The 24,515-nt window shown below is 52.7% G+C and overlaps 2 protein-coding genes across 10 annotated transcripts; both read left to right on the forward strand.

Moving 5' to 3' along the window:
* The first annotated feature begins 3,390 nt into the window (after nt 1-3,390).
* Nucleotides 3,391-8,879, forward strand: MRPL20 (mitochondrial ribosomal protein L20). Of its 2 annotated transcripts, XM_054445269.1 has the most exons (4): nt 3,391-3,584; nt 3,696-3,806; nt 4,821-4,898; nt 8,533-8,879. In XM_054445269.1, exons 1-4 carry the CDS (start codon nt 3,498-3,500, stop codon nt 8,704-8,706), a joined length of 450 nt encoding a protein of 149 aa, XP_054301244.1. In that variant the 5' UTR covers nt 3,391-3,497; the 3' UTR covers nt 8,707-8,879. The 2 variants fall into 2 exon arrangements, with proteins under 2 accessions (XP_054301244.1, XP_054301241.1); XM_054445266.2 differs by lacking the exon at nt 8,533-8,879 and having other exon boundaries at nt 3,400-3,584; nt 4,821-6,943.
* A 1,672-nt stretch (nt 8,880-10,551) lies between these two features.
* Nucleotides 10,552-23,877, forward strand: CCNL2 (cyclin L2). Of its 8 annotated transcripts, XM_063660758.1 has the most exons (13): nt 10,561-10,798; nt 10,884-11,794; nt 12,161-12,235; nt 12,488-12,597; nt 15,325-15,445; nt 17,383-17,447; nt 19,963-20,062; nt 20,268-20,372; nt 20,460-20,601; nt 22,080-22,175; nt 22,507-22,618; nt 22,703-22,795; nt 22,991-23,877. In XM_063660758.1, exons 2-13 carry the CDS (start codon nt 11,099-11,101, stop codon nt 23,340-23,342), a joined length of 2,067 nt encoding a protein of 688 aa, XP_063516828.1. In that variant the 5' UTR covers nt 10,561-10,798; nt 10,884-11,098; the 3' UTR covers nt 23,343-23,877. The 8 variants fall into 8 exon arrangements, 5 of the variants coding, with proteins under 5 accessions (XP_063516828.1, XP_054301183.2, XP_054301188.2 ...); XM_054445208.2 differs by having other exon boundaries at nt 10,561-11,794; XM_054445213.2 differs by lacking the exon at nt 22,080-22,175 and having other exon boundaries at nt 10,564-11,794.
* The last annotated feature ends 638 nt before the right edge of the window (nt 23,878-24,515 follow it).

Genomic DNA, 24,515 nt, shown 5'->3' on the forward strand with positions numbered 1-24,515 from the left:
TATGGCCACGGCTGTTCTCCTCCCCACTTCCATCCAGAGCCCGTACCCTGACCCACTTCCTCATCTAACTCCTGCACAAGCCGATATGTCCCCTGCCCTGAGTCGCCCAGGGCCAGGAACAGGCGAGAAGGACAGCCCTTGTGCACCAAGGCCAGATGGCATTTTTCTTTTCTTTTCCTTTTTTTTTGAGGCAGAGGCTCGCTCTGTCCCCCAGGCTGGAGTGCAGTGGCGCCATCTCGGCTCACTGCAAGCTCCACCTCCGGGGTTCACATCATTCTCCTGCCTCAGCCTCCCGAGTAGCTGGGACTACAGGCGCCCGCCACCACGCCCAGCTAATTTTTTGTATTTTTAGTAGTGACAGGGTTTCACCATGTTAGCGAAGATGGTCTCAATCTCCTGACCTCATAATCTGCCCATTTTGGCCTCCCAAAGTGCTGGGATTACAGGCACGAGCCACCGAGCCTGGCCTTTCTTTTCTTTTTTAAATGGAGTTTCACTCTCATTGCCCAGGCTGGAGTGCAATGGCGCAATCTCAGATCACTGGCAACCTCTGCCTCCTGGGTTCAAGCAATTCTCCTGCCTCAGCCTCCCGAGTGGCTGGGATTACAGGCGCCTGCCACCACGCCTAGTTAATTTTTTGTATTTTTAGTAGAGATGCGGTTTCACCATGTTGGCCAGGGTGGTCTTGAACTCCTGACTTCAGGTGATCTGCCTGCCTTGGCCTCCCAAAGTGCTGGGATTACAGGTGTGAGCCACCGCGCCCGGCCAAGATGGCATTTTTCAAGCTGGCCCATTCTGAGCTGCTCACCCCGCCTTCCCTACAGAATCCCCAGCCAAGGCTCTGGCCTTAGCTTTCTCCCCTCTCTCTGCCTCCTGACAAAACACTGGGGCTTCTCATGTTGCCCTACATAGTGTGAGTGTCCCCATCGCTCAGGAAACGGGAATAATAAAAATCTCCAATAACATCAGCTTCTCCATGTCTCCACTCAGTCATGTCCATAAACTGAAAATCCTGCAAGTAGGTCAGTTGTGACTGTAATCCCAGCACTTTGGGAGGCCAGTTTTGAGACCAGCCTGGGCAACATGGTGAAACTCCGTTTCTACCAAAAATACAAAAACTGGCCAGGCATGCACTTGTGGTCCAGCTACTCAGGAGGCCGAGGTGGGAAAATCACTCAAGCCCAGGAGGCGGAGGCTGCAATGAGCTGAGATGGCGCCACTGCACTCCAGACTGGCTGAGAGTGAGACCATATCTGAAAAAAAAAAAGTAGTTTTTCTTCTTCTTCTTGTTTTTTAGACGAGGTCTTGATCTGTCACCCAGGCTAGAGTGCAGTGGTGCGATCTTGGCTCACTGCAGCCTTGGCCTCCCGGGTTCAAGCAATTGTCCCACCTCTCTGGGATTACTGGGGCCCGCCACCACGCCCAGCTGCTTTTTGCATTTTTAGTAGAGATGGGGTTTCACCATGTTGGCCAGGCTGGTCTCGAATTTCTGACCTCAGAAATTCCACCTGCCTCGGCCTCCCAAAGTGTTGTGCAGAGCCACTGCACCCGGCCTCCTCTTTTTTTTTTTTTTTTTTGAGATGGAGTTTTGCTAGTTTCCCAGGCTGGAGTGCAACGAATGGCAGGAGCTCGGCTCACCGCAAACTCTGCCTCCTGGGTTCAAGCAATTCTCCTGCCTCAGCCTCCTGGGTAGCTGACCATGTTGGTCAGCCTGGTCATTTAAGGTCAGGAGTGCGAGACCAGCCTGGCCAACATTGTGAAATCCCATCTCTACTAAAAATACAAAAATTAGCTGGGAGTGGCGGTGCACGCCTGTAATCCCAAATACTCGGGAGGCTGAGGCAGGAGAATCGCTTAAACCGGGAGGCAGAGGTTGCGGTCAGCCGAGATCACACCTTTGTGCTCCAGCCTGAGCGACAGAGCGAAACTCCGTCTCAAAAACAGAAAAAAAAAAAAAAAGACACAACAACAAATGCAGTGCGTCATCCTGGACTGAATCTTCAACAGGGAAAAAAAGGTATAAAAGACATTTGAGGCGAGTTAAATCTGGACTGTGGGCTGGGTCCGGATTTTGATCATTGTACTGTGTGGTTCCTAAGAGTAAATATACAGCAAAGTGTTTAGGTATCTCCAACTTCTCAAATGGTTTAGGAAAAAAATCCAGTATGTTTATATTTATAGAGAGAATGATTCAAAAATGTAGCAAAACGTAACAGTAGGTGAATTTGGTTCGAGAGTATTAAACAAATGGAACAAATGAAAACAGCTGGCACATTTTGGTAGCGAACACTAGGGAGTTTTCCTTGTACTAGTATTCCAACTTTTCTACGATTTAAAAAATATCCAAGTATAATAAAATGTTATAAAGAAACTGCACACCTCCCACCAATTTTTTGGTAATATAGCAGAAATATAAAATTACACATAATATAAAACTTTTTTTTGGGGGGGGGGACAGACTCTGGCTCTGTTGCCCAGGCTGTTGTGCGGTGGTGCCATCTGAGTTCACTGCAGCCTCTACCTCCAGAGCTCACGCGAGCCTCCCGTCTCAGCCTCCTGAGTAGCTGGGACCTCAGGCGCGCGCCACCACCGCTCCCGGCTAATTTCTTTTTGATTTTTTGTAGAGATGGGGTCTCACTATGTTGCTCAGGATGGTCTTGAACTCCTGGACTCAAGTGTTCCTCCCCCCTTGGCCTCCAAAAGTGCTGGGATTACAGGCATCGGCACCATGGCGGTCACATTTACCATTTCGAAGCTTAGAATTTCGACGCCTGGCGCGGTGGCTCAGGCCTGTAATCCCAGCAGAGGCCAGGAGTCCGAGAGCAGCCCGGCCAACGCAGGAAGACGCCCCCTCTACAAAAAACACTAAAAATTAGCCGGGCGTGGCGGCGCGCGCCTGACGTCCCAGCTACTAGGGAGGCAGAGGCCGCGGCGTGCCGAGGTCGGGCCGCTGCACCCCAGCCAGGGCGACCGGGCGAGACCCCGTCTCAAAACGAGTAAGAAAACAAAGTGCAAGGTTCAGAGGCAACGGGCACTTTCACAGCGATGCGACCATCTCCACCTCGGTTCCTTAACATCCTCGTGGCCCCGGGGGGCGGCCTGGCCCTCCCCGGCCGCGGGGACCCCGACGCGGGTCCGCTGCCCTCACGGCGCCCTCGGAGCCACAGCTGCGGCCAGGGCCGTGCTCCGGAACGGTTCGCGCTGCGCTGCGCTGCGCTGTTGTTTATCCGTCGTCCGCGGATGGCCACCGGCGCTGCGGCCCCGTTCTCCTTTCAGTCCCCGCCGTGGCCCTACATCCGCTTCCCAACCCAAGCTACCACCGCGAGTTCTGAGGCGCAACCGGGCACCCGCGGGTTGACGGGAGGCGACCTTCGCCCCGGAAGTCATCGCAGGCGCGGACCCGGAAGTGCTCGTGACCACCATTTCCGACCCGAGCAAGATGGCAGCGACGCGGCGCGTGCGTTGTTGAGTATCCGGGACGCCGGCCTGCAGGCGCCATGGTTTTCCTCACCGCGCAGCTCTGGCTGCGGAATCGCGTCACCGACCGCTACTTTCGGATCCAAGAGGTGCTGAAGCACGCCAGGGTGAGTGCCGCCCGCCCGGCCTGGGCACTGGGCGCCCGGGGGATCCCGCGGGCCAAGGGGCAGCCGGGGCGGGCCCCGTTGACAACCCTGGTTTCTCGTTTTCTGACCCAGCATTTCCGGGGGAGGAAAAATCGTTGCTACACGTTGGCGGTCAGAACCGTGATTCGAGCCTTTGTGAAATGCACCAAAGCCCGATACCTGAAGAAAAAGAACATGAGGACCGTAAGCGTGGACCCGGGACACCCGCCGGCCAGCGCACTCGCGTCCCCTCCGTCTCTGCCCCGCGACCCACCTAGTGTGCAGCCGCCCGGCCACCCTTAGCTCCTTGCTTTCATACCTCGCTTCGAAACTCCGACAAATTATGTCGCCCCGTAGGCAGACTGCGGGACATCCGTTCTCCCGCCCCCCCCCCACCCCCACTGTCACCCCCTGCTCCAGCCCCTCGCCCGGGCCACTGCAGCCGCCTCCCTGCATCACCAGCCACCGCCCTAGTCGCTGCTGCTCTCATCCTTCCGGTGGCTTCCCTTCTCTCTGGCAGCTGAAGTCAACCCAGCCCCTTGCCAACCCTCCAGGGCTACTATCTGCTGCTGTGGTCCTCTTTGAAGAGACCACGCCTGCTGCCAAGCTCTGCACACCCGGAAACCCCCGCATTTCCGGGAGGCTGGCGCCTCCACTCTGTCCACGTGCCACCTCATTACTGCGCCTCACCGCTCCCGCCTCAGCCTCATGAACCTAGCATCTAACGTACCCCGTTTTTTTTTTCTTACCCCGAGACGGAGTCTCGCTCTGTCGCGCAGGCTGGAGGGCTATGGCGCGATCTAGGCTCAATGCAACCTCCGCCTCCCGGGTTCAAGCGATTTTCCCGCCCCAGTCTCCCAAGTAACTGTGACTGCAGGTGTGCACCACCAAGCTATTTTTTGTATTTTTAGTAGAGACCGGGTTCCGCCATGTTGGTCAGGCTGGTCTCGAACTCCGGATCTGAAATGATCTGCCTGCCTTGCCCTCCCAAAGTGCTGGGATTACAGGCGTGAGCCACTGCACCCAGCCTGGTTTTTGCTGTTTTTAATTTTGAAACAGGGTCTTGATTTCGCTCAGGCCAGAGTGTGATGGCACCATCATAGTTCACTGACTTTGCTATTTACTTTTAGAAAAACATTCTTTAGATCAATTAGAGGCTTTGCTGGGACATAACATCCAGAAGTCATTTTTAAGTATTTTCATGTTTTCTTATTTCAGCTCTGGATTAATCGAATTACAGCTGCTAGCCAGGAACATGGACTGAAGTATCCAGTGCTCATTGGCAATTTAGTTAAGGTATGGGTGAGTATGTGGGCCCCACTGAAATTCTGGACATCTGCAGAAACCATCATGCAGGACGTGGCGGTGCTTCCTGCAGCCCCAGCTAATCAGGAGGCTGAGGCCAGAGGATCCCTGGAGACTGACTTCTGGGCTGTAGTTTGCTATGCTGATGGGGTGTCCATGTTAAGTTTGGTATCAATATGGTGACCTCTTGGGAGCAGGGGACCACCACGTTGCCTAAGGAGGGGTGAACCAGCCCAGGCTGGAAACAGCAGGTCACAATTCCCATGTTGATGAGTGATGGGATTGTGCCTAGGAATAGTGCCAGCAACAGCCTGGGCAACCTAGTGAGACCACTCTACAAAAATATAAAATTTGCTGGGTGTGGTGGTACAGACCTGTAGTGTCAGCTACTAAGGAGTCTGAAGCAGGGGGATCACTTTGAGCCCTCAGGAGTTTGAAGCTGCAGTGAGCTGTGATGGTAGCACTGCACTCCAGCGTAGGTGAGAGCAAGACCCCATCTGACAGAATAAAGAAAGCCATGGCTGGGCGGGGTGGCTCACGCCTGTGATCCCAGCACTTTGGGAGGCTGAGGTGGATAGGAGATGGAGACTAGCCTGGCCAACGTGGCGAAACCCTGTCTCTACTAAAAATACAAAAATTAGCCAGGCGTGGTGGCGGGCACCTAGAATTCCAGCTACTCTGCAGGCTGAGGCAGGAGAATTGCTTGAATTTGGGAGGTGGAGGCTGCAGTGAGCCGAGATCACACCACTGCACTCCAGCCTGGGCAACAGAGCAAGACTCCATCTCTAAATAAATAAATCAAACCCTCCCATCAGACCTGGCGCAGCCTGGTAGCGGTCCATGCGGCAGAGGCGAGGGGTGCCACTCCAGCTGCACTGTAGCTGCACTCTGTCTTGGTGTGGGGTTCTGGCATGACTGGGAGCTTACCACACTGGTTGGCAGCAGAGCAGAATTGGAAACAGGGCATGTGTTTCTGGGATGTAAATCCTGATGTTTCCCCATTAAGAAAAAAGAGGCCGGGCACGGGGGCTCACAACTGTAATCCCAACACTTTGGAAGGTCGAGGTGGGCAGATCACGAGGTCAGGATATCGAAACCATCCTGGCTAACAGGTGAAACCCCATCTCTACTAAAAATACGAAAAATTAGCCGGGCATGGTGGCCGGCGCCTGTAGTCCCAGCTACTCAGGAGGCTGAGGCAGGAGAATCGCTTGAACTTGGGAGGCGGAGGCTGCAGTGAGCCAGAGGCTGCAGTGAGCCGAGTTCACGCCACTGCACTCCAGCCTGGGCGACAGAGTGAGACTGTCTGAAAAAAAAAAATTGTGTAGAAAAACTTGACTTTAACTTCAAAATTTAATTTAAAAGTTTAAACAGGCCGGGCGCGGTGGCTCACGCCTGTAATCCCAACACTTTGGGCGGCTGAGGCGGGTGGTTCACAAGGTCAGGAGATCAAGACCATCCTGGCTAACACAGTGAAACCCTGTCTCTACTAAAAATACAAAAAAATTAGCCAGCTGTGGTGGCAGGCGCCTGTAGTCCCAGCTACTCGGGAGGCTGAGGCAGGAGAATGGCGTGAACCCGGGAGGCGGAGCTTGCAGTGAGCCGAGATTGCGCCACTGCACTCCAGCCTGGGTGACAGAGTGAGACTCGTCTCAAAAAAAAAAAAAAAAGTTTAAACAATGAGGCTGGGTGCGCTGGCTCACACTTGTAATCCCAGTACGTTGAGAGGCAGAGGCGGGCTGATCACCTAACGTCAGGAGTTTGACACCAGCCTGGCCAATGTGGTAAAACCCTGTCTCTACTAAAAATACAAAATTAGCCAGGCGTGGTGGTGGCATGCGCCTATAATCCCAGCTACTCGGGAGGCTGAGGCAGGAGATTGGCTTGAATCCAGAAGGCAGAAGTTGCAGTGAGCTGAGATCACACCAGTGTACTCCAGCCTGGGCGACAGTGCGTGACTGTCTCAACAACAACAAAAAGTTTTAATAATGAGTGATTTCTGATGACATAGCAGGTGAAATAGGAACTTACAGAAAGGAAGGGGAATGTTTTGGAGTAAACGGATGGTTTATGCAAGTGTAGTAAAATCTTGGTGATTACTGAATCTGGTCATTATGCTAGTCCCTCTGCTTTTGTGTACGTTAAGTTTTTCCTAAAAGGTTGAGGGGTTGGGCATTTTGCAGAAGGCAGTCTTTGGTGCTTTACAAAGATCTTCAGGGTAGGCTTAGGAGGTTTGACTTTCCTATTTTACTCAGGGAAGTGTAGTTAAGAAAGGAGACAGACTTGGCCGGGCATGGTGGCTCACGCCCGTAATCCCAACACTTCGGGAGGCTGAAGCGGGTGGATCACAAGGTCAGGAGATCGAGACCATCCTGGCTAATATGGTGAAACACCATCTCTACTAAAAATACAAAAAATTAGCCAGGCGTGGTGGCAGGCACCTGTAGTCCCAGCTACTTGTGAGGCTGAGGCAGGAGAATGGCATGAACCCTGGAAGTGGAGCTTGCAATGAGCTGAGATCACACCACTGCACTCCAGCCTGGGCGACACAGTGAGACTCTGTCTCAAAAAAAAAAAAAAAGAAAGGAGACAGACTTTGCACAAAGCATACAGGTCACAGGTAGTACAGTTAGGCCACTTTGTCCTTGATAGCCGATTTTGTGGGGTTTTTTTTTTTTGATACAGTCTCACTCTTGCTCAGGCTGGAGTGAAGTGGCGCAATCTTGGCTCACTGCAAGCTCCGCCTCCCGGGTACACACCATTCTCCTGCCTCAGCCTCGTGAGTAGCCGAGACTACAGGTGACCACCACCATGCCCAGCTCATTTTTTTGTATTTTTGGTAGAGACAGGGTTTCACCGTGTTAGCCAGGATGGTCTTGATCTCCTGACCTGGTGATCCGCCCGCCTCAGCCTCCCAAAGTGCTCAGACTACAGGCGTGAGCCACCGTGCCTGGCCTTGTGGGTTTTTTTTCTTGTATTTTTTAGTACAGACGGGGTTTCTCCATGTTGGTCAGACTAGTCTCGAACTTCCAACCTCAGGTGACCTGCCTGCCCTGGCCTCCCACTGGGATTACAGGCGAGACACCGTGCCCGGCCTTGGTAGCTGAATTTAATGCTCAAAGAGATGGCGCCCCTTCTTTTCTGCTCCTTAAACTCTGGCATTGTTCACTAGCTTCTGAAATCCTCTGCAGTTCTTAGCTCTCTCGAGACAGCCCCCGTTTCTGCTCCTTAAACTCTGGCATTGTTCACTAGCTTCTGAAATCCTCTGCGGTTCTTGTGGGCACTTCCAGGTTGGCTTAAAGGGTTACCCTAGGCCAGCAGTCAGCTCAGTCAGGGTGGTGACCAAGGACCCTGAACAAGGTGTTTGGTTCCCTGGGCTGACATCAGGACTGGACTCCAGCCTCCCTGCAGATTCCACAGGTGCCTCCCTCACCCTTATCCACATTTTTCCTTCAGCATCCTGCCTGGAAGTCCTCTGCTGTGCCACCCAGATAGGATTCTCCTAGGCCTTCCCTCCCCCCAGGCGAGTGTGCAGCTGGGTTCTTCCTGAGCCAGCGCCGCGACCACACAGAGCCGGAGTGTGTGTCTCACACTGACTGCAGGTTCTGATTCATTCTTTTCCCAGTGCCAGGTGGAGCTCAACAGGAAAGTCCTAGCGGATCTGGCCATCTACGAACCAAAGACTTTTAAATCTTTGGCTGCCTTGGCCAATAGGAGGCGACACGAAGGATTTGCTGCTGCCTTGGGGGATGGGAAGGAACCTGAAGGCATTTTTTCCAGAGTGGTGCAGTACCACTGAGAACTGTTGCTGTATTGATTAGGAAAAGACACAGAGTAATTTGCAGTTTGTTTGATTTGTACTTTTGTTTATTTACATCCCAATAACAGACATGAGGATGGCCCGGTCTCTCTGGGACAGAGCCTCACAGATGACGTCCATGTTTTGTGTGAATGAAACTCAAACACTCTTTAGTTTTTAGAGTCATTTTCTGGTATCGAGCGAGCACACCACGGAGCGCACCCTGCTTCCAAGGCTGCTGCCTTCTGCACACGGTGGGGGATCCCCACCCTGGCTCCTCTCAAGGGCTGCGTGCACAGTGCCCGCTTTCCAGTTCCCTGACCCACCCTGAGTCCCTACTCCACTCTGCTCAGGGCTGACCTCAGACATCCCCTGTGGCTCAGCTCTGTCACCACTCAGAACGCCAGCCTCAGCTTCCCTATGTCCCCCAGATTCAGCAGCCCAGCAGGGATTGGGGGAAATGCTCCCACATCAGGTGGGTGGTGGCCTGGTCCCTGCAGACTGGACTGGCTTTTCAGCCATCTCCAGGAAGGAACACCTAACAGACAACTGTCCCTTAACTCCAAGGGTGATGCACACCTCTCCCCTGGTCTTTCTGCCCTAGGAAGGCTCTTGAGACACTGGTTATCAGCTGCTGTCTACCTCCTGATGCCCCCTACATTTACACAGCAGTGCACAGACCCCTGCCGCAACCTGCTTGTCTTGCTGACCCTGCTGTAGGAACGTCTAAACTGAGTGCCCATCTCCCCTGGCTTGCATCCTGTGGGAACGTGCCCTTCACCCTTTGCCAGCAGTTGCTGGGGAGTCTTTCTGGCCCCTTTCTCAGACTCACCACCTACCTTCTACCTGCACAGAACAATCAGCGTCCTGGCCATTTGCTAGAGATGTTTTCAGGCGGACCACTCCATCCTCACTGCAGGCCTTCATTCTTTCTGGCTTCCATCACTGCATGGCCCCCTAAGAGGTCCCCCTCCTGGCCCTCGTCACTGTGCCTCATGACAGCCACTACGCCCTAAGCCTTTGGAAGCCAGGGACCAAGTCTCGTTCACTGTCCTTTCCGCTGCACGAGTGCAGTGTCTGGCTATGTGCACGGGGCACTCAGTGCCTGTCAGCCCTTGGTAAACAGTCCTGGACAACAGGGGTCAAGGACAGAGCCCTGGGCGGCCACATTCTGTGCGTGCTGCTGTGCTGTGGCAAAGCTGCCTTTTCTGCATTTCATGTGAGTGAAGGAAGACACGGATGCGGCAGAGCACTGTGGGTTGCTCCCATCACTAACTCGGTTTGTGCCATAGTCCTGTTCCCAGGCAGTCCCAGGGCCTGCCCCGATGGGCTGGAGGCACCACCAACCTCCCACTCCTCTGGCAGTCACAGCTCAGGGAATGGGCAAGCAGCACCAATGAGAAACCAGCTGTGTGGTGGGGTGTCCAGAGAAGAGGAAATTCCTTTTTTCCTGGAGAGTGTGCAGCTGTAACTCACAGACAAGACATCCCTGAGCTACCAGCCTGGGGACAGAGGACATGAGTAAAGCTGTAACCATACCGTGTTACCCATAACAGGCGGTGAGGAGAGTGGGTTTTGGTTGGCACTGTTTGAGCTGCAGTATCAAGTCATGGCAGAGCTAGTGGACAGCTGACCTGGGGGTGGGAGTGAGGAGCAATGGTAGCTTCTGAATTTGAGCCCGTTTGAGCTGGGCAGTCACTGGCAGCTCAGTGTGTGAACCTGCAACCACTCAGGCCTCTGCTGCCCTTCCCTCTTCCTCCTGCCTCACCGTTCCCTGCCCCACGCAGGCTTCCCCACCATCCTCACTCGTGGTCCTGTACTAGTCCTGGCAAAGGTTCCGGTAACTGCAGCAACAGATACCTCCTGCACAGCTGTGGTCGATCGCAGGACAGCCGCAGGTGATGAAAAACCGTGAACCCAGGACGGGCAGGGCGTGAGACCGCCTGCGGGAGGATCAGCGATGTCAAGACGTTACAAACGCACGAACCCCCTCACCGTCTCCCTGGCGTTTGTGGGGTCCTGTTCAAGCTCCTTCACACGTAGAGCACCGGGCCTCGCTCCTCCGACTCCTTCCGTGGGCCTGAACCTTGAGGTACTTAGGCCTCCCCACGCTGGAGGGGCTCTGTAGGGACGTCGAGGCCACGTTTCCAGTCATCCCTCCACCCGTCTTTCCCCAGGAGCTGAGTTTTGAAGGCAAGACTTTGCGGGAGTCTGGCGTTAATACGCATCCCCAAAGTCTGGAGTCGATAAGGACTAAAGACACGACGCCGACGGCGGCCGGGGGACAGCGGGCACGCTCGTCTCATCCAGGGCGAGGCCGAGCGGAGCCTCTGATCCTGCCCCGCGCCCAGGGTTCAGCAGTGGGGGTCGTCCCGCCCCAGATCCCACCGAGATGGCCCCCCTTGACCCACAGGCCTTTCGAGACGCGAGCTTCCGCGATCCGGGGTCTCTGTGCGAACGTGGGCGTCTTGGAAGAGTTCCAGCCCCGCTCGGGGGGCATAGGCAGCCGCTCTCAGCACGGCACCAGCGCCTCCGCGGTCGACAGACATGCTTCCGGATCGGCCGGCACCGCGGAGCCCCCTGGGTAACGAGCCCGCCCCACCCGCGCCAGGTTCCGGCGTCGGCGTTAGGCGCGTTGCTGACGGGCAGGTTGCGTAGCCAATTGCGGCTAGGCGGCGTCGCGCTTGTCGCGGGCCGAACCAATGGCACGCGACGGGGCGGGGCGGTGGCGGCCGTGGAGCTTCGCGGGGAGCCGCCCTGCGGGAAGAAGCCGAAGGGGAGTCGGCGGCACAAAATGGCGGCGGCGGCGGCGGCGGCGGCGGCTGGGGCTGCAGGGTCGGCAGCTCCCGCGGCAGCGGCCGGCGCCCCGGGATCTGGGGGCGTACCCTCAGGGTCGCAGGGGGTGCTGATCGGGGACAGGCTGTACTCTGGGGTGCTCATCACCTTGGAGAACTGTCTCTTGCCTGACGACAAGCTCCGTTTCACGCCGTCCATGTCGAGCGGCCTCGACACCGACACAGAGACTGACCTCCGCGTGGTGGGCTGCGAGCTCATCCAGGCGGCCGGCATCCTGCTCCGCCTGCCGCAGGTGAGGGCGCGGCCGCGAGCCTCGGTCCCAGGTAACCGCTGGGTCGGCAGCCGCCCTTTGTTGGCGGCGAGTCGGGCCCGCACCGCCCCCGCCCAGACCCCGCCAGCTCTGCCCCGACCCCAGCCCGGGCCCCAGTCCCCAGCCAGCCCATGCCCCAGTCCCCAGCCAGCCCATGCCCCTGACCCGGGGCCTCCCCGCCGCCAGTGCGCTGGATCCCGAGACGGCGGGACGCGAAGAGCCTTTGTGGACGTGGGAAGCGTTTCAGTGTTTGGTTCTGCGTGGGGAGTCCCACGTTACTCGATGACTTTTGGCCGCGAAGGCTTTGAATGGTGCGTTTGAAAATACACAAACTTTCTTCTACTCTAGGTGGCCATGGCTACCGGGCAGGTGTTGTTCCAGCGGTTCTTTTATACCAAGTCCTTCGTGAAGCACTCCATGGAGGTAAGGCTTCCTCCTGCACTTCATTCCCAGCGAAGTATGTTGAGGGTAAAACGGTTTGTTACTTTGCCCGGTTACTCAGGGGAGTGAGTACTTGCCCCCCAGTCTGAGTCTGTGCCGGAGGGTTCTGTTTCTTGACTTTTTTTTCCCCTGGGTGCACTTCCGTTTTGGTCTGAATAGCCCTCAAGCTTTGGCGGCCGTCAGGACGCCGTGGCTGGGGACAAACATGGGCGTGTTGCAATGCTTCCGCTTCAGCATGTATCAATGGCCTGTGTCCACCTGGCTTCCAAGATAGAAGAGGCCCCAAGACGCATACGGGACGTCATCAATGTGTTTCACCGCCTTCGACAGCTAAGAGAGAAAAAGTGAGTCGGTCAGAGCTGTCTAGTCTGTCATAGATGTCTATTTTTTTCTGATTAAGCTACAGTAAGGCGTGTATAACACAAGTACAGGCCTGAGGTTCTAAACCTGTGGGATGTTCATGAGCACATTCTCAAGTTCCACGAACAGGGCCTGCTCAGAGGCATCGGCAGATGCTGTTTAGTGATGGCAGGGGCTCCAGTGAGGACAGTGCACTGTGGCGGGTCGCGCTGGGGCTGGCTTCCTGCTTTACCCATGTCAGTGCACGGCCCTATTGCTGCTTCTGTCCCACAAGTTTCTGAGCGCTCTAGAGCAGGGAGTCTTAATCTCAGCACTATTGACATTTAGACTGGATAATCTTTTTTTTCTCCTGAGACAGGTTTCCTGTTGTCCAGGGCAGAGTGCGGTGGTATGATCATGGCTCACTACAGCCTCAACCTCCTAGGCTCAAGAGTTTCTCCTGCCTCAGCCTCCTGAGTAGCTGGGATTATAGGAGCACGCCAACCATGCCAGCTAATTTTTATTTTTTATTTGGTAGAGATGGGGTCATTCTGCGTTGCCCAGGCTGGTCTCAAATTCCTGGGCTCCAAGGATTTGCTGGCCTTAGCCTCCCAAAGCACTGGGATTACAGATTTCAGCCACAGCATCTGGCTGGGTAATCTTTAGTTGTTGGAGACTCTCCTGTGTGTTGCGGGATTCAGCAGCATCCCTGGTGTCGACTGACTGGATGACAGGAGTACCCGATGACAGGAGTGCCCACCTTAGACGTGACAGCCAGAAATTCTCTCATACCAGGTGCGGTGGTTCACACCTGTAATCTCAGCACTTGGGAGACTGAAAAAGGAGGTTTGCTTGAGGCCAGGAGATTGAGGCTGCAGTGAGCTGTGATGTCACCACTGCACTCCAGCCTGGACGACAGAGTGAGACCCTGTTTACAAAAAAACCCAAAAGTCTGTTGATGTTGCTTCATGGCCCTGGAATAGTAAAATTTCTCCAGCAGAGAACCGCTGCCTCCGACCTTAGCTCAGGGTTTATGCACCTGAAGTGAATGGAAGTCCTTTAGAAAACACAGCCTCTGGCCAGATTGGCCTGTAATCCCAGCACTTCGGGAGGCCTAGGCAGGTGGATCACGAGGTCAGGAGATCGAGACCAGCCTAACCAACATGGTGAAACCCTGTCCCTATTAAGAACACAAAAATTGGCCGGGCACGGTGGCTCACGCCTGTAATCCCAGCACTTTGGGAGGCTGAGGCGGGTGGATCACGAGGTCAGGAGATCGAGACCATCCTGGCTAACATGGCGAAACCCTGTTTCTACTAAAAATACAAAAAAGTTAGCCAGGCGTGGTGGCGGGTGCCTGTGGTCCCAGCTACTCGGGAGACTGAGACAGGAGAATGGCGTGAACCCGAGAGGCGGAGCTTGCAGTGAGCCAAGATCATACCATTGCACTCTAGCCTGGGCGACAGAGCAAGACTCTGTCTCAAAAAAAAAAAAAAAAAAAAAATTAGCTGGGTGTGGTTGCAGGTGCCTGTAATCCCAGCTACTTGGGAGGGTGAGGCAGGAGAATCCCTGGAACCGGGGAGTTAGAGGTTGCAGTGAGCTGAGATTGTGCCATTGCACTCCAGCCTGGGCAACAAAATGAAACTCTGTCTCAAAAAAAAAAAAAAACAGCCTTGCCGAGTGCGGTGGCTCACGTCTATAATCCCAGCACTTTGGGAGGCCGAGGCGGATGGATCATCTGAGGTCAGGAGTTCGAGACCAGCCTGACCAACATGAAGAAACCCCATCTCTACTAAAAATACAGAATTAGCTGGTCGTGGTGGTGCATGCCTGTAATACCAGCTACTTGGGAGACTGAAGCAGGAGAATTGCTTGAACCTGGGAGGTGGAGGTTATAGTGAGCCAAGATCACACCACTGCACTCCAGCCTGGGCAACAGAGCGAGACTCCATTTCAAAAAAAGAAAAAGAAAACATGGCCTCATCGGCCTCCCAAAGTGCTGGGGTTACAGGTGTGAGCCACTGCACCCAGCCCCTTTTTTTTTTTTTTTTTTTGGGAGATGGACTCTCACTGTGTCTCACCGTGTCACCCAGGCTGGAGTGCAGGGATGCGATCTCGGCTCACTGAAACCTCCGCCTCCCGGGTTCCAGTGAATCTCCTGCCTCAGCCTCCTGAGTAGCTGGGATTACAAGCACCCGCCACCACGTCTGGCTAATTTTTGCATTTTTTTAGTAGAGACAGGGTTTCACCATGTTGGTCAGACTGGTCTCGAACTCCTGAGCTCAGGCAGTCTGCCTGCCTCGCCTCCCAAAGTGCTGGGATTACAGGTGTGAGCCACCACACCTGGCCCATCTGTATTTAAATAATTGTGCTTTCATTGGTTCTATGGTTATTGAACCGTGAATATGTACTTCCCTATCGTGAGTCACATAAAGTGCTTTTAGCATTTGTGCCATGAGATTCTAAAACTTGCTGTGTTCGGTCTGTGCTTGTGCACCAGAAGCTGTTGATCTATAAGGAAAAGCAGGGAGGGATCGTTGGGAAGGGATGAGTAGGTTGGCACTGGGCTGTGGGGAGCGGTTTGCAGTTTTGTTCATCAGAGGATGTGGACTTCGTAGCGATGTTGTGTTGTGGGGTTTGCGTTAGGTGCTCTTAATTGGAGGTAATGACGGGATCTCAGAAGCCGTGCTCTGCTTGACTGTGATGCAGACCCTGTGCTCTCTCTTTGGCAGGAAGCCCGTGCCTCTACTACTGGATCAAGATTATGTTAATTTAAAAAACCAAATTATAAAGGCGGAAAGACGAGTTCTCAAAGAGTTGGGTTTCTGCGTCCATGTGAAGCATCCTCATAAGGTGGGTGTGTGGCTCCTGCCCTGTGAGCCTGCCTAGGCCGCTGCTCCAGCCTGGCCGCCTCTCTCCGCCTCAGTGCAGTTGAAGGCTCTGAAGAGGACTGAGTGCATCCCTGACTTGGCTTCCCAGTTTCTATCTATAATCTCAAGAGTAGTTCTTGACTCATTTGTCTGTAGTGTCAGCTGTTTATTTTAGTAACACATTTTTAGGAGTTTTGGAAATGGCATTATTTAAGTTTGGGCTTTCAAAAATAGTGGTGAGTTTATAAAAGTTGAATTTTAGTTTATGTTTTCCTTTCTCAACAGTTAATTTTTTTTTTCTTTTCTTTTTTTTTTGAGATGGAGTTTCACTCTGTCGCCAGGCTGGAGTGCAGCGGCACGGTGGCAGTGGCAGTGGAGGCACAACCTCCACCTCCCGGGTTCAAGCCATTCTCCTGCCTCAGCCTCCTGAGTAGCTGGCACTACAGGCACGTGCCACCACACCGAGCTGATTTTTGTATTTTTAGTAGAGATGGGGTTTCACCATGTTGGCCAGAATGGTCTTGATCTCTTGCCCTCGTGATCCTCCCACCTCGGCTTCCCAGAGTTCTGGGATTACAGGCGTGAGCCACCGCGCCTGGCCTTTTTTTTTTTTTTTTTTTTTTTTTTTTTTGAGACGGAGTCTTACTCTGTCATGCAGGCTTGGAGTGCAGTGGTGCAATCTTGGCTCACTGCAACCTCTGCCTCCCAGGTTCAAGTGATTCTCGTGCCTCAGCCTCCCGAGTAGCTGGGATTACAGGCGTGTGCCACCACGCCTGGCTAATTTTTATATCTTTAGTAGAGTCGGGGTTTCGTCACATTGGCCAGGCTGGTCTCAAACTCCTGATCTCAGGTCATGCACCCGCCTCGGCCTCCCAAAGTGCTGGGATTACAGGTGTGAGCCACTGCACCCAGCCTCGACAGTTAGTTTTCTACAGTTGCTTTAGTGATAGCTTTACTTCCTCTTATGGAGAAATTAGGGGAATTCTGGCCCCTTTAGTCTGAAATGACTGGCGAGTTTTGCGGCATGTACTGACTGAGGACCATGGCCGCGACACGGTCCCTCACTCCCAGCGTTGTGGGTGCCTTCTGTGTTACACGGAAACAAAGCACTTGTTTTCCCAAACAGTTGTTTCCATCTTTGATTCGATCTCCTTTTTATTGGTGGGTTTCCTCATTTGCTTGTTCGACTTTCTGCCATCTGTTCAAATTGTCCATAAATTGCCCACCACAGATTGAAGTGCTTTTTTTCTTCTTTTTTTGAGATGGAGTCTTGCTCTGTTGTCCAGGCTGGAGTGCAATGGCGCAGCCTCAGCTCATGCTGCCTCCGCCTCCTGGGTTCAAGCGATTCTCCTGCCTCAGCCTCCTGAGTACCTGGGATTACAGGCATGCACCACCATGCCCGACTAATTTTGTATTTTTAGTAGAGACCGGGTTTCTCCATATTGGTCAGGCTGTTCTCGAACTCCCGACCTCAGGTGATCTGCCCGCCTCAGCCTCCCAAAGTGCTGGGATTACAGGCATGAGCCAGTGTGCCTGGCCTGAAGTGTTCTCTGTTTGCTGAAAGTATGTTCATATTGTGTTTTGGTGAGTTGTTAACTGGGGTACAGGGACGTGTAGGACAGGCCAGCCTCACTGGTGGAAAGGCATTGAAGACGAGAATGAAACCAGCCCCGTGAAGAACGAGGCCTGTGCCATGGGTTGTGTGGCTGGGCTCACGGGCATGCATCCTGCCTGGCTGCCAAGGCAGACAGCAGGCGCATCCACAAAGCTCCTTCCAGCCGAGCCGTCCGCCAGACGTGTGGCCAGGAGCCACTCCTGGGATCTAGCTTGAGGCTCTTGTTTGCTGCATGGACACCCACAAGATCTGAATTCTGGGCTCTTAAGGTTCTTGGTAATAACTGCCTGACCCGTATCTTCCAGATAATCGTTATGTACCTTCAGGTGTTAGAGTGTGAGCGTAACCAACACCTGGTCCAGACCTCATGGTGAGTTGAGCTTCCTTGTTTTATGAGACCAGCAAGGGCAGTGCAGGAATGTGTTGACTTGAGGCACTTGGGCAGTGGGTAGGCAGCCCAGTGACTTGGTTGTGGGCTGGAGTTGTCCGAGTGCCCAGTGCTCCTGCTGTATAAATTCCAATCAGACTCCCATAATGGGCACTGGCAGTCAACGGTAGGTGGCCTGTCCCCTCCCTGCAAGCCTGGACTTCCTGTGTCCCCCACCCTGAAGAGAGCAGTCAGTGGGCTTCCTCTGGGAGCTGTTGACTTGGCGCAGGGGGACCTTTTCCCGGGGAAGGTGGAGGGACAGGCTAGTGTAGACTTAGTCTGTTTCTCCGCTGACATTGGGAGAAGGGCAGAGAAGGTTCTGGGGCCGATTTTAGCAATGCATGTGCTAGAAAGGAACCCTAAAGTGCAATTTAGTATTTGGGGGATTCTGGGGATTCTGGTGAATTTTTTTCCCATGGAGTTAAGTCTGTAAGGGTCATATTTTTGCTGACTGAATTGTCTGGTGCTATGACATGTTTAATAGAGAACCTATTTTGACTTTTCTTTTCTGTACTCTTTCAATCAAAGGGTAGCCTCTGAGGGTAAGTGACTAAGACTTCTCCTCTGCTGTCCAAGCGCTTTGGTGCAGGGACAGCGGCGTCTTCAGCCAATCCAGTGCAGGCTCTCCACCGAAGGCTGGCTCTAGACTGGTGGTACGCACATAGCATAGCCATGGCCGACTCCTGCTGTGGTTCTCTGACGATTGTGCTTCTTGTTAATCCTCTGTCGTGCTTTGGTAATTGTATTGATTAGAGTTGATAACTGTCTTGACTTGAATTTTGTCCCTTTAAAACTGCTGTACCTGTATGATAAAGATGCAGTACCTTTCTCTTAAAAAAAAAATGGTATGGAAAGCTGTGAGAATTGAAGAGACAAATTGGCTGTGTCAGTGTGGGGTTATGTCATGATTTCTAGAAGCCCTGAAGTTGCTCTTTTCAGCAGCTTTGCGTGACACGCTCTAGTAAAAGGTGTGCATCTTTAAATTATTTCATGAATACTTTAAAAAATATTGTATCATTTCAAATACAGCAATAAGTTTATATGTTCTCAAGATTTCATTTGTTTTTAAGAATTTAAAGTTCATGGATTAATATCACTACTTTTGAATACTGAAAGTTGTTGATTAGACACCGAAAGGTTACTGATTGTGGAGTGTATCTGTGTTAGAGCTGTGCACTGGCACGCTTGCATCAGGGGGTGCTGCCACACGGCCGCCACACAGATTCCCCTATGATGCCTGGAGCTGCTTCCAGAGCCAGGTGCCTCCAAGAGGCACCTGTAGGACTTCCCATTTAGAAATCACTGAGTGGGTTTGTATGTTACCTTCTCTAAGGTTTATTTAGGACAGAGATATTGCGGGAGGGTCGTGGGTCAGATTCCAACACGACCCACCTTGTCTGCGGGTGCAGCCCCACTCCAAGGCTCACCGTTATTGGGGTATGTGAGGAGCAGTAAATATAAAACCAGTTCACCTGTCCTCATGGAATTACCCTTTCTGTTTTTGCAGTGTTCATAAAGCTAGTATAAGGTTTGATTTTAGTCTATTAAATCTTAGAGATCTAAAGGAAATGCTCAAAATGTAGCCAGGTTTTAAATGCTTTAACTTTTAAAAAATGTAAATTTTTGTATATTTATAGCTTCTAAATATGAAAGTTAATGTACTGTGATGAAATGTTCAGTATTGTGTTGCTTCTCAGTATTGTGTTGCTTCTCAGTATTGTGTTGCTTCTGATTCTATGAATGTTCATTTTAAGACTCCTTTTTGAAATGGGACAGTTGGCAGCGGCTCTGGTGAGCCCGAGAAGAGGCCTGCCCTTGGGTGCGGAGCCTCCCTCCGCACGATGCTCCCACGCGTCCAACTTGCACCCAAGGGGCTTTTCCCTCTTCCAAGTGGACTCCTTCAAGGAAGCTGCAGCTCGGTCAGCAGAGAAGGGGCCTGCCGCCAGCGCCCTGGAGGAAGAGGAAGAGGAACCCAAGAGGATGGCTTGTCTCCCAGCAGCCACACCGGCTTTGTGCTCAGCCAGTTCATTTGAGTTTGCATGTTTCTCTGCACTATGGATTTTGAGCATTTAGATTTCTTTAATCAAAAGCGTTTTAGTGACTCCAGTAGACATTTTCTTTCTGAGGCATCGTGCTTTGCATGAGAGCAGGTCAAGGTTGAGGGGAAAAGTAAAGTTAAAGTCGGTTCTCTTTCATAGCAACACGTATTGTCTGACATTCAGCCAGCTTTTTTTTTTTTTCTAATAATTTCTGTGCCTTCCTGTCCTGTATTTAGAAAAAGCAGCTAGAATATTTCTCCATTAACTCTTGAGATTCACAGGACTGTCTAGCTCTGAGTCCTAGCAATAGACTCCTTAGAGGAGTAGTAAATTTATCTAGACTTTCTCTAGATAATGCAGGCGGAAGACCTGTGTTCCCGGGGTGGGGCATTGCAGTTTTTCCTGTGTTTGGTTTCCAGGAATTACATGAACGACAGCCTTCGCACCGACGTCTTCGTGCGGTTCCAGCCAGAGAGCATCGCCTGTGCCTGCATTTATCTTGCTGCCCGGACGCTGGAGGTCAGTGTGTTGCTACTATGGAGAGATTCTAGTCTGATTTTTTTTTTTCTCCAGCCTCCAGTAAACTTTACTGTGTTATTCTTCAAATTACTCTAATCTGGACCAAAGCATTTTCGTGACCAACAGGCTGTTTTTTTTATTGTCCTGAGTCTTGCTGGCTGTGAAGTTGAGGAAAGTGTAACGATGATGGTGTTTGTTTTTACAGATCCCTTTGCCCAATCGTCCCCATTGGTTTCTTTTGTTTGGAGCAACTGAAGAAGAAATTCAGGAAATCTGCTTAAAGATCTTGCAGCTTTATGCTCGGAAAAAGGTTCTTTGGCATTTTTTCATGTAACGTATGCGTTTGTGTTTGGTCAGAAACACCTGGTTCTGAACGGACGTCTTCTGGCTTTTGCAGGTTGATCTCACACACCTGGAGGGTGAAGTGGAAAAGAGAAAGCACGCTATCGAAGAGGCAAAGGCCCAAGCCCGGGGCCTGCTGCCTGGGGGCACACAGGTGCTGGATGGTACCTCGGGGTTCTCTCCTGTCCCTAAGCTGGGTGAGTCTGTTAGAGTGCAGGAATCCACTCCTCACAAAGGCAAAGACTGGTGACTCTCCCATGCCTTCATTCTGGGGTATGTGCTCCTTCCAGCCTTTTTTTTTTTTTTTTTGGGAGACAGGGTCTCTGTCACCCAGACTGGAGTGTGGTGGTGTGATCGTAGCTCACCGCAGCTTCCAATTCCTGGATTCAAGTGATCTGCCCGCCTCAGCCTCCCAAAGTGCTGGGATTACAGGCGTGAGCCACCGCGCTGGCTGTGCTTAGCTAATTCTTTATCTTTTTAGTTGAGTCTGGGTCTTGTTATGTTGGCCGGGCTGCTCTTGGATTTCCTGGCCTCAAGTGATTGTCCTGCCTCAGCGTCCCAGAGTGCTAGGAGCATAGGCACCTGGCCTTTCTGTTGATTAGCAGGGAGTATGACAGGCTATCTGAAATGCTTTTGTTTACCCTGCTGCCCAGGTAGCTTGTCATCTGATGAAGGTGTTACAGTGTGGGGCCATAGATGATATACGTCATCAGACCTAGAGTTGAGTGTGATGCAAAGGGCCTGTCTGCAGTTCTTTTTTTTGAGACAGGGTCTCGCTCTGTCGCCCAGGCTGGAGTGCAGTGGCGCAATCTCGGCTCACTGCAAGCTCCGCCTCCTGGGTTCACACCATTCTCCTGCCTCAGCCTCCCGTGTAGCTGGGACTACAGGCGCCTGCCACCATGCCTGGCTAATTTTTTGTATTTTTAGTAGATATAGTGTTTCACTGTGTCAGCCAGGATGGTCTCGATCTCCTGGCCTCGTGATCTGCCTGCCTCGGCCTCCCAAAGTGCTGGGATTACAGGTGTCAGCCACTGCACCTGGCCTGCATTTCTTTTTTTTTTTTTTTTTTGAAACAGTTTCTCTCTTGTTACCCAGGCTGGAGTGCAATGGCACTGTCTCAGCTCACTGTAACCTCCGCCTCCTGGGTTCAAGCGATTTTCCTGCCTCAGCCTCCCAAGTAGCTGGGATTGCAGGCACCCGCCACCACACCCAGCTAATTTTGTATTTTTAGTAGAGATGGGGTTTCTCCATGTTGGTCAGACTGGTCTTGAACTCCTGATCTCAGCTGATCTGCCCGCCTCCCAAAGTGCTGGGATTACAGGCATGAGCCATTATGCCCAGCTTTTTTTTTTCTGAGTCAGAGTCTTACTCTGTTGCCCAGCCTGGAGTGCAGTGGCGCTATCTGGGATCACTGCAAGCTCCGCCTACGAGATTCTGGTGAGTCTTGTGCCTCACCCTCCCAAGTAGGTGGGATTACAGGCGCCCACCACCACATAATTTGTGTGTGTCTATATATATGTATATATATGTGTGTATATATATGCGTGTATATATATGTATATATGTATATACGTGTATATATACATATATATGTATATATATAGACACATACACGTTTTGGGGTTTTTTTGTTTTGTTTTGTTTTTCTTGAGACGGAGTCTCGCTCTGTTGCCAGGTGAGTACTGTGGCGTGATCTCGGCTCACTGTAATCTCCGCTTCCCGGGTTCAAGCGATTCTCCTGCTTCAGCCTCTGGAGTAGCTGGGACTACAGGTGCGCGCCACCAAGCCCAGCTAATTTTTGTATTTTTAGTAGAGATGGGGTTTCACCATGTTGGCCAGGATGGTCTCAATTTATTGACTTTGTGATCTGCCCACCTCGGCCTCCCAAAGTGCTGGGTTTACAGGCATGAGCCCCAGCGTCCAGCCCCATCTGCATTTCTGTGATGTCTTTGTAAGTTCTGGGTCCCAGGCTGGGAGCCGGAAGTTACAGTCTGCTTGCGTCGCTGTTCGACCTGTAGAGGGGACTTATCTTGCTCTACAAACTTTTTTCTTATTGGGAGAGTTTTTTGTGATTGGCTTTTAACCTCTTGTTCTGCTTCTAGTGGAATCCCCCAAAGAAGGTAAAGGGAGCAAGCCTTCCCCACTGTCTGTGAAGAACACCAAGAGGAGGCTGGAGGGCGCCAAGAAAGCCAAGGCGGACAGCCCCGTGAACGGGTAAGATCCCAGGGCTGCCTGGGTGGCTGTCGGGGTTGGCTGGAGGGACTTCTGCTCTGTAACTGGCTCCTGTCCTGTTCACAGCTTGCCAAAGGGGCGAGAGAGTCGAAGTCGGAGCCGGAGCCGTGAACAGAGCTACTCAAGGTCCCCATCCCGATCAGCGTCTCCTAAGAGGAGGTATGTGCCTCGGGGCGCACCCGGGAGGCCGATAACCGGGGTGGGGCTGTCCCTCGGGGTAATCATTCTCACCCTGAGGTGGTTTCTGGTTTCTCTAAACCTAGAGCTTGTGTGTCTTGTCTGAGCTCCTGTGGGTGTGTGGGGCCCGGCCGGGCCAGATAGTCACACGTGTGGTGGTGCTGTTCTTCCTCCCAGGAAAAGTGACAGCGGCTCCACATCTGGTGGGTCCAAGTCACAGAGCCGCTCCCGGAGCCGGAGTGACTCCCCACCGAGACAGGCCCCCCGCAGCGCTCCCTACAAAGGCTCTGAGATTCGGGGCTCCCGGAAGTCCAAGGACTGCAAGTACCCCCAGAAGCCACACAAGTCTCGGAGCCGGAGTTCTACCCGTTCTCGAAGCAGGTCACGGGAGCGTGTGGATAATCCGGGAAAATACAAGAAGAAAAGTCATTACTACAGAGATCAGCGACGGGAGCGCTCGAGGTCATATGAACGCACAGGCCGTCGCTATGAGCGGGACCACCCTGGGCACAGCAGGCATCGGAGGTGAGGCGGGGTTGCAGTGACTGGCGGCCGCAGGCCCTTCCCTGGGGGGTACCTGATGGCTGCCCTTTGACCCCTGGGTGTGCTCTCTCAGCGCAAGTGGCCCTAGAGCAGGATTCTTTTTGGAAATGTCTGTCGACTGGACCTTGGTGGATTTGGAAATGGAACTGAGGGACCGGTGACACGTGCTTCAGACCGGTCTGGGGTGTGGCGCACACCTGGGCCCGTGCAGGGCCCAGCTCGGCAGCAGCTCTGAGGGCAGCTCAATGAAATAGTGAATGCACACGCCCTTGTTGGTGTGGCCTGGCATGGCCTGGCGTGGCCTGGTGCTATCGGCAGCCGCTCTCCACTCCCTGACTGATACTCAATTACGTGAAGCCAAGAAAGACGATTTTTAGAACCTTTGCCTATATTAGGTTGTACTTATGTACATATTTTGCAGTGTTTCACAGGAGAAAATGGCCTTAATTGCCCCTTATTCTCTCTCCACGTTGTAAATAAACATGTGTTTAATACAAGTTAAAGCTATATATGAAAACTCAGAACTTGAATCCTGTCAGCTTAAAACTTGTGTAGGGAATCCTGACTTTTAAAATGTGAGGGTATTTGGATCTGTGTTGAAAGTCATATATTTTTATCTGTGCAGTGCTGAGTGCAGGCCACCAGCTCCTAAATAGAGGTTCCCTAAATGCGCGTATGACATGGTGAATAAACACAACTCTCTCCACTCAGGACATCTGGAACGTTATGGACGTGGTAGGTGGTCGTTCTGTGTGCTTGTGAAAGTGTCCAGCCGTGTGCACAGCCAGTGCGCCCACTCTAGGGCTCCTTGCTCCCTGCTCTACTAGAGTTTTGGATTTTGCATCCAATCCTGTGTGCCTGCCCTTCTGCTGAAGGCTTGTGAGGGGCCTGAGTCCTCTGCCCATCAGGATGACAGGCTCCTTCCTGCAGGGCCATAGGAGGGAAGTTTTGGAAACATAGAATGATTCCAAAGTGCTCTCGTTCCTGAGGGGGACTGGTTTGTAACCCATGACATCTGTGGGCGTGAGAGGCAGCTGGGAGCAGGACACTTGGAGGGTCACCCCATGGGGGTGGCACCTGCACTCTGAGTGCCCCCCACTGTCATCAGCTGCCTCTTACCGTGGACACAGGTTTGGTTTTGGGGACTAGGGGGCACCAC

This window comes from Pongo pygmaeus, chromosome 1, assembly GCF_028885625.2.
Source record: "Pongo pygmaeus isolate AG05252 chromosome 1, NHGRI_mPonPyg2-v2.0_pri, whole genome shotgun sequence".
NCBI classification, from domain to species: domain Eukaryota; kingdom Metazoa; phylum Chordata; class Mammalia; order Primates; family Hominidae; genus Pongo; species Pongo pygmaeus.

Coding starts and splice junctions, on each gene's coding strand:
- CCNL2 (XM_054445208.2), top strand. CDS start 11,099: ATGGCCCCCCTTGACCCACAGGCCTTTCGAGACGCGAGCTTCCGCGAT. Junction 11,795..12,160: donor TCCTGCTCCGCCTGCCGCAG/GTGAGGGCGCGG, acceptor CTTCTACTCTAG/GTGGCCATGGCTACCGGGCA. Junction 22,176..22,506: donor TGGAGTAGCTGGGACTACAG/GTGCGCGCCACC, acceptor TTCTGCTTCTAG/TGGAATCCCCCAAAGAAGGT.
- MRPL20 (XM_054445266.2), top strand. CDS start 3,498: ATGGTTTTCCTCACCGCGCAGCTCTGGCTGCGGAATCGCGTCACCGAC. Junction 3,585..3,695: donor AGGTGCTGAAGCACGCCAGG/GTGAGTGCCGCC, acceptor TTTCTGACCCAG/CATTTCCGGGGGAGGAAAAA. Junction 3,807..4,820: donor AGAAAAAGAACATGAGGACC/GTAAGCGTGGAC, acceptor TTCTTATTTCAG/CTCTGGATTAATCGAATTAC.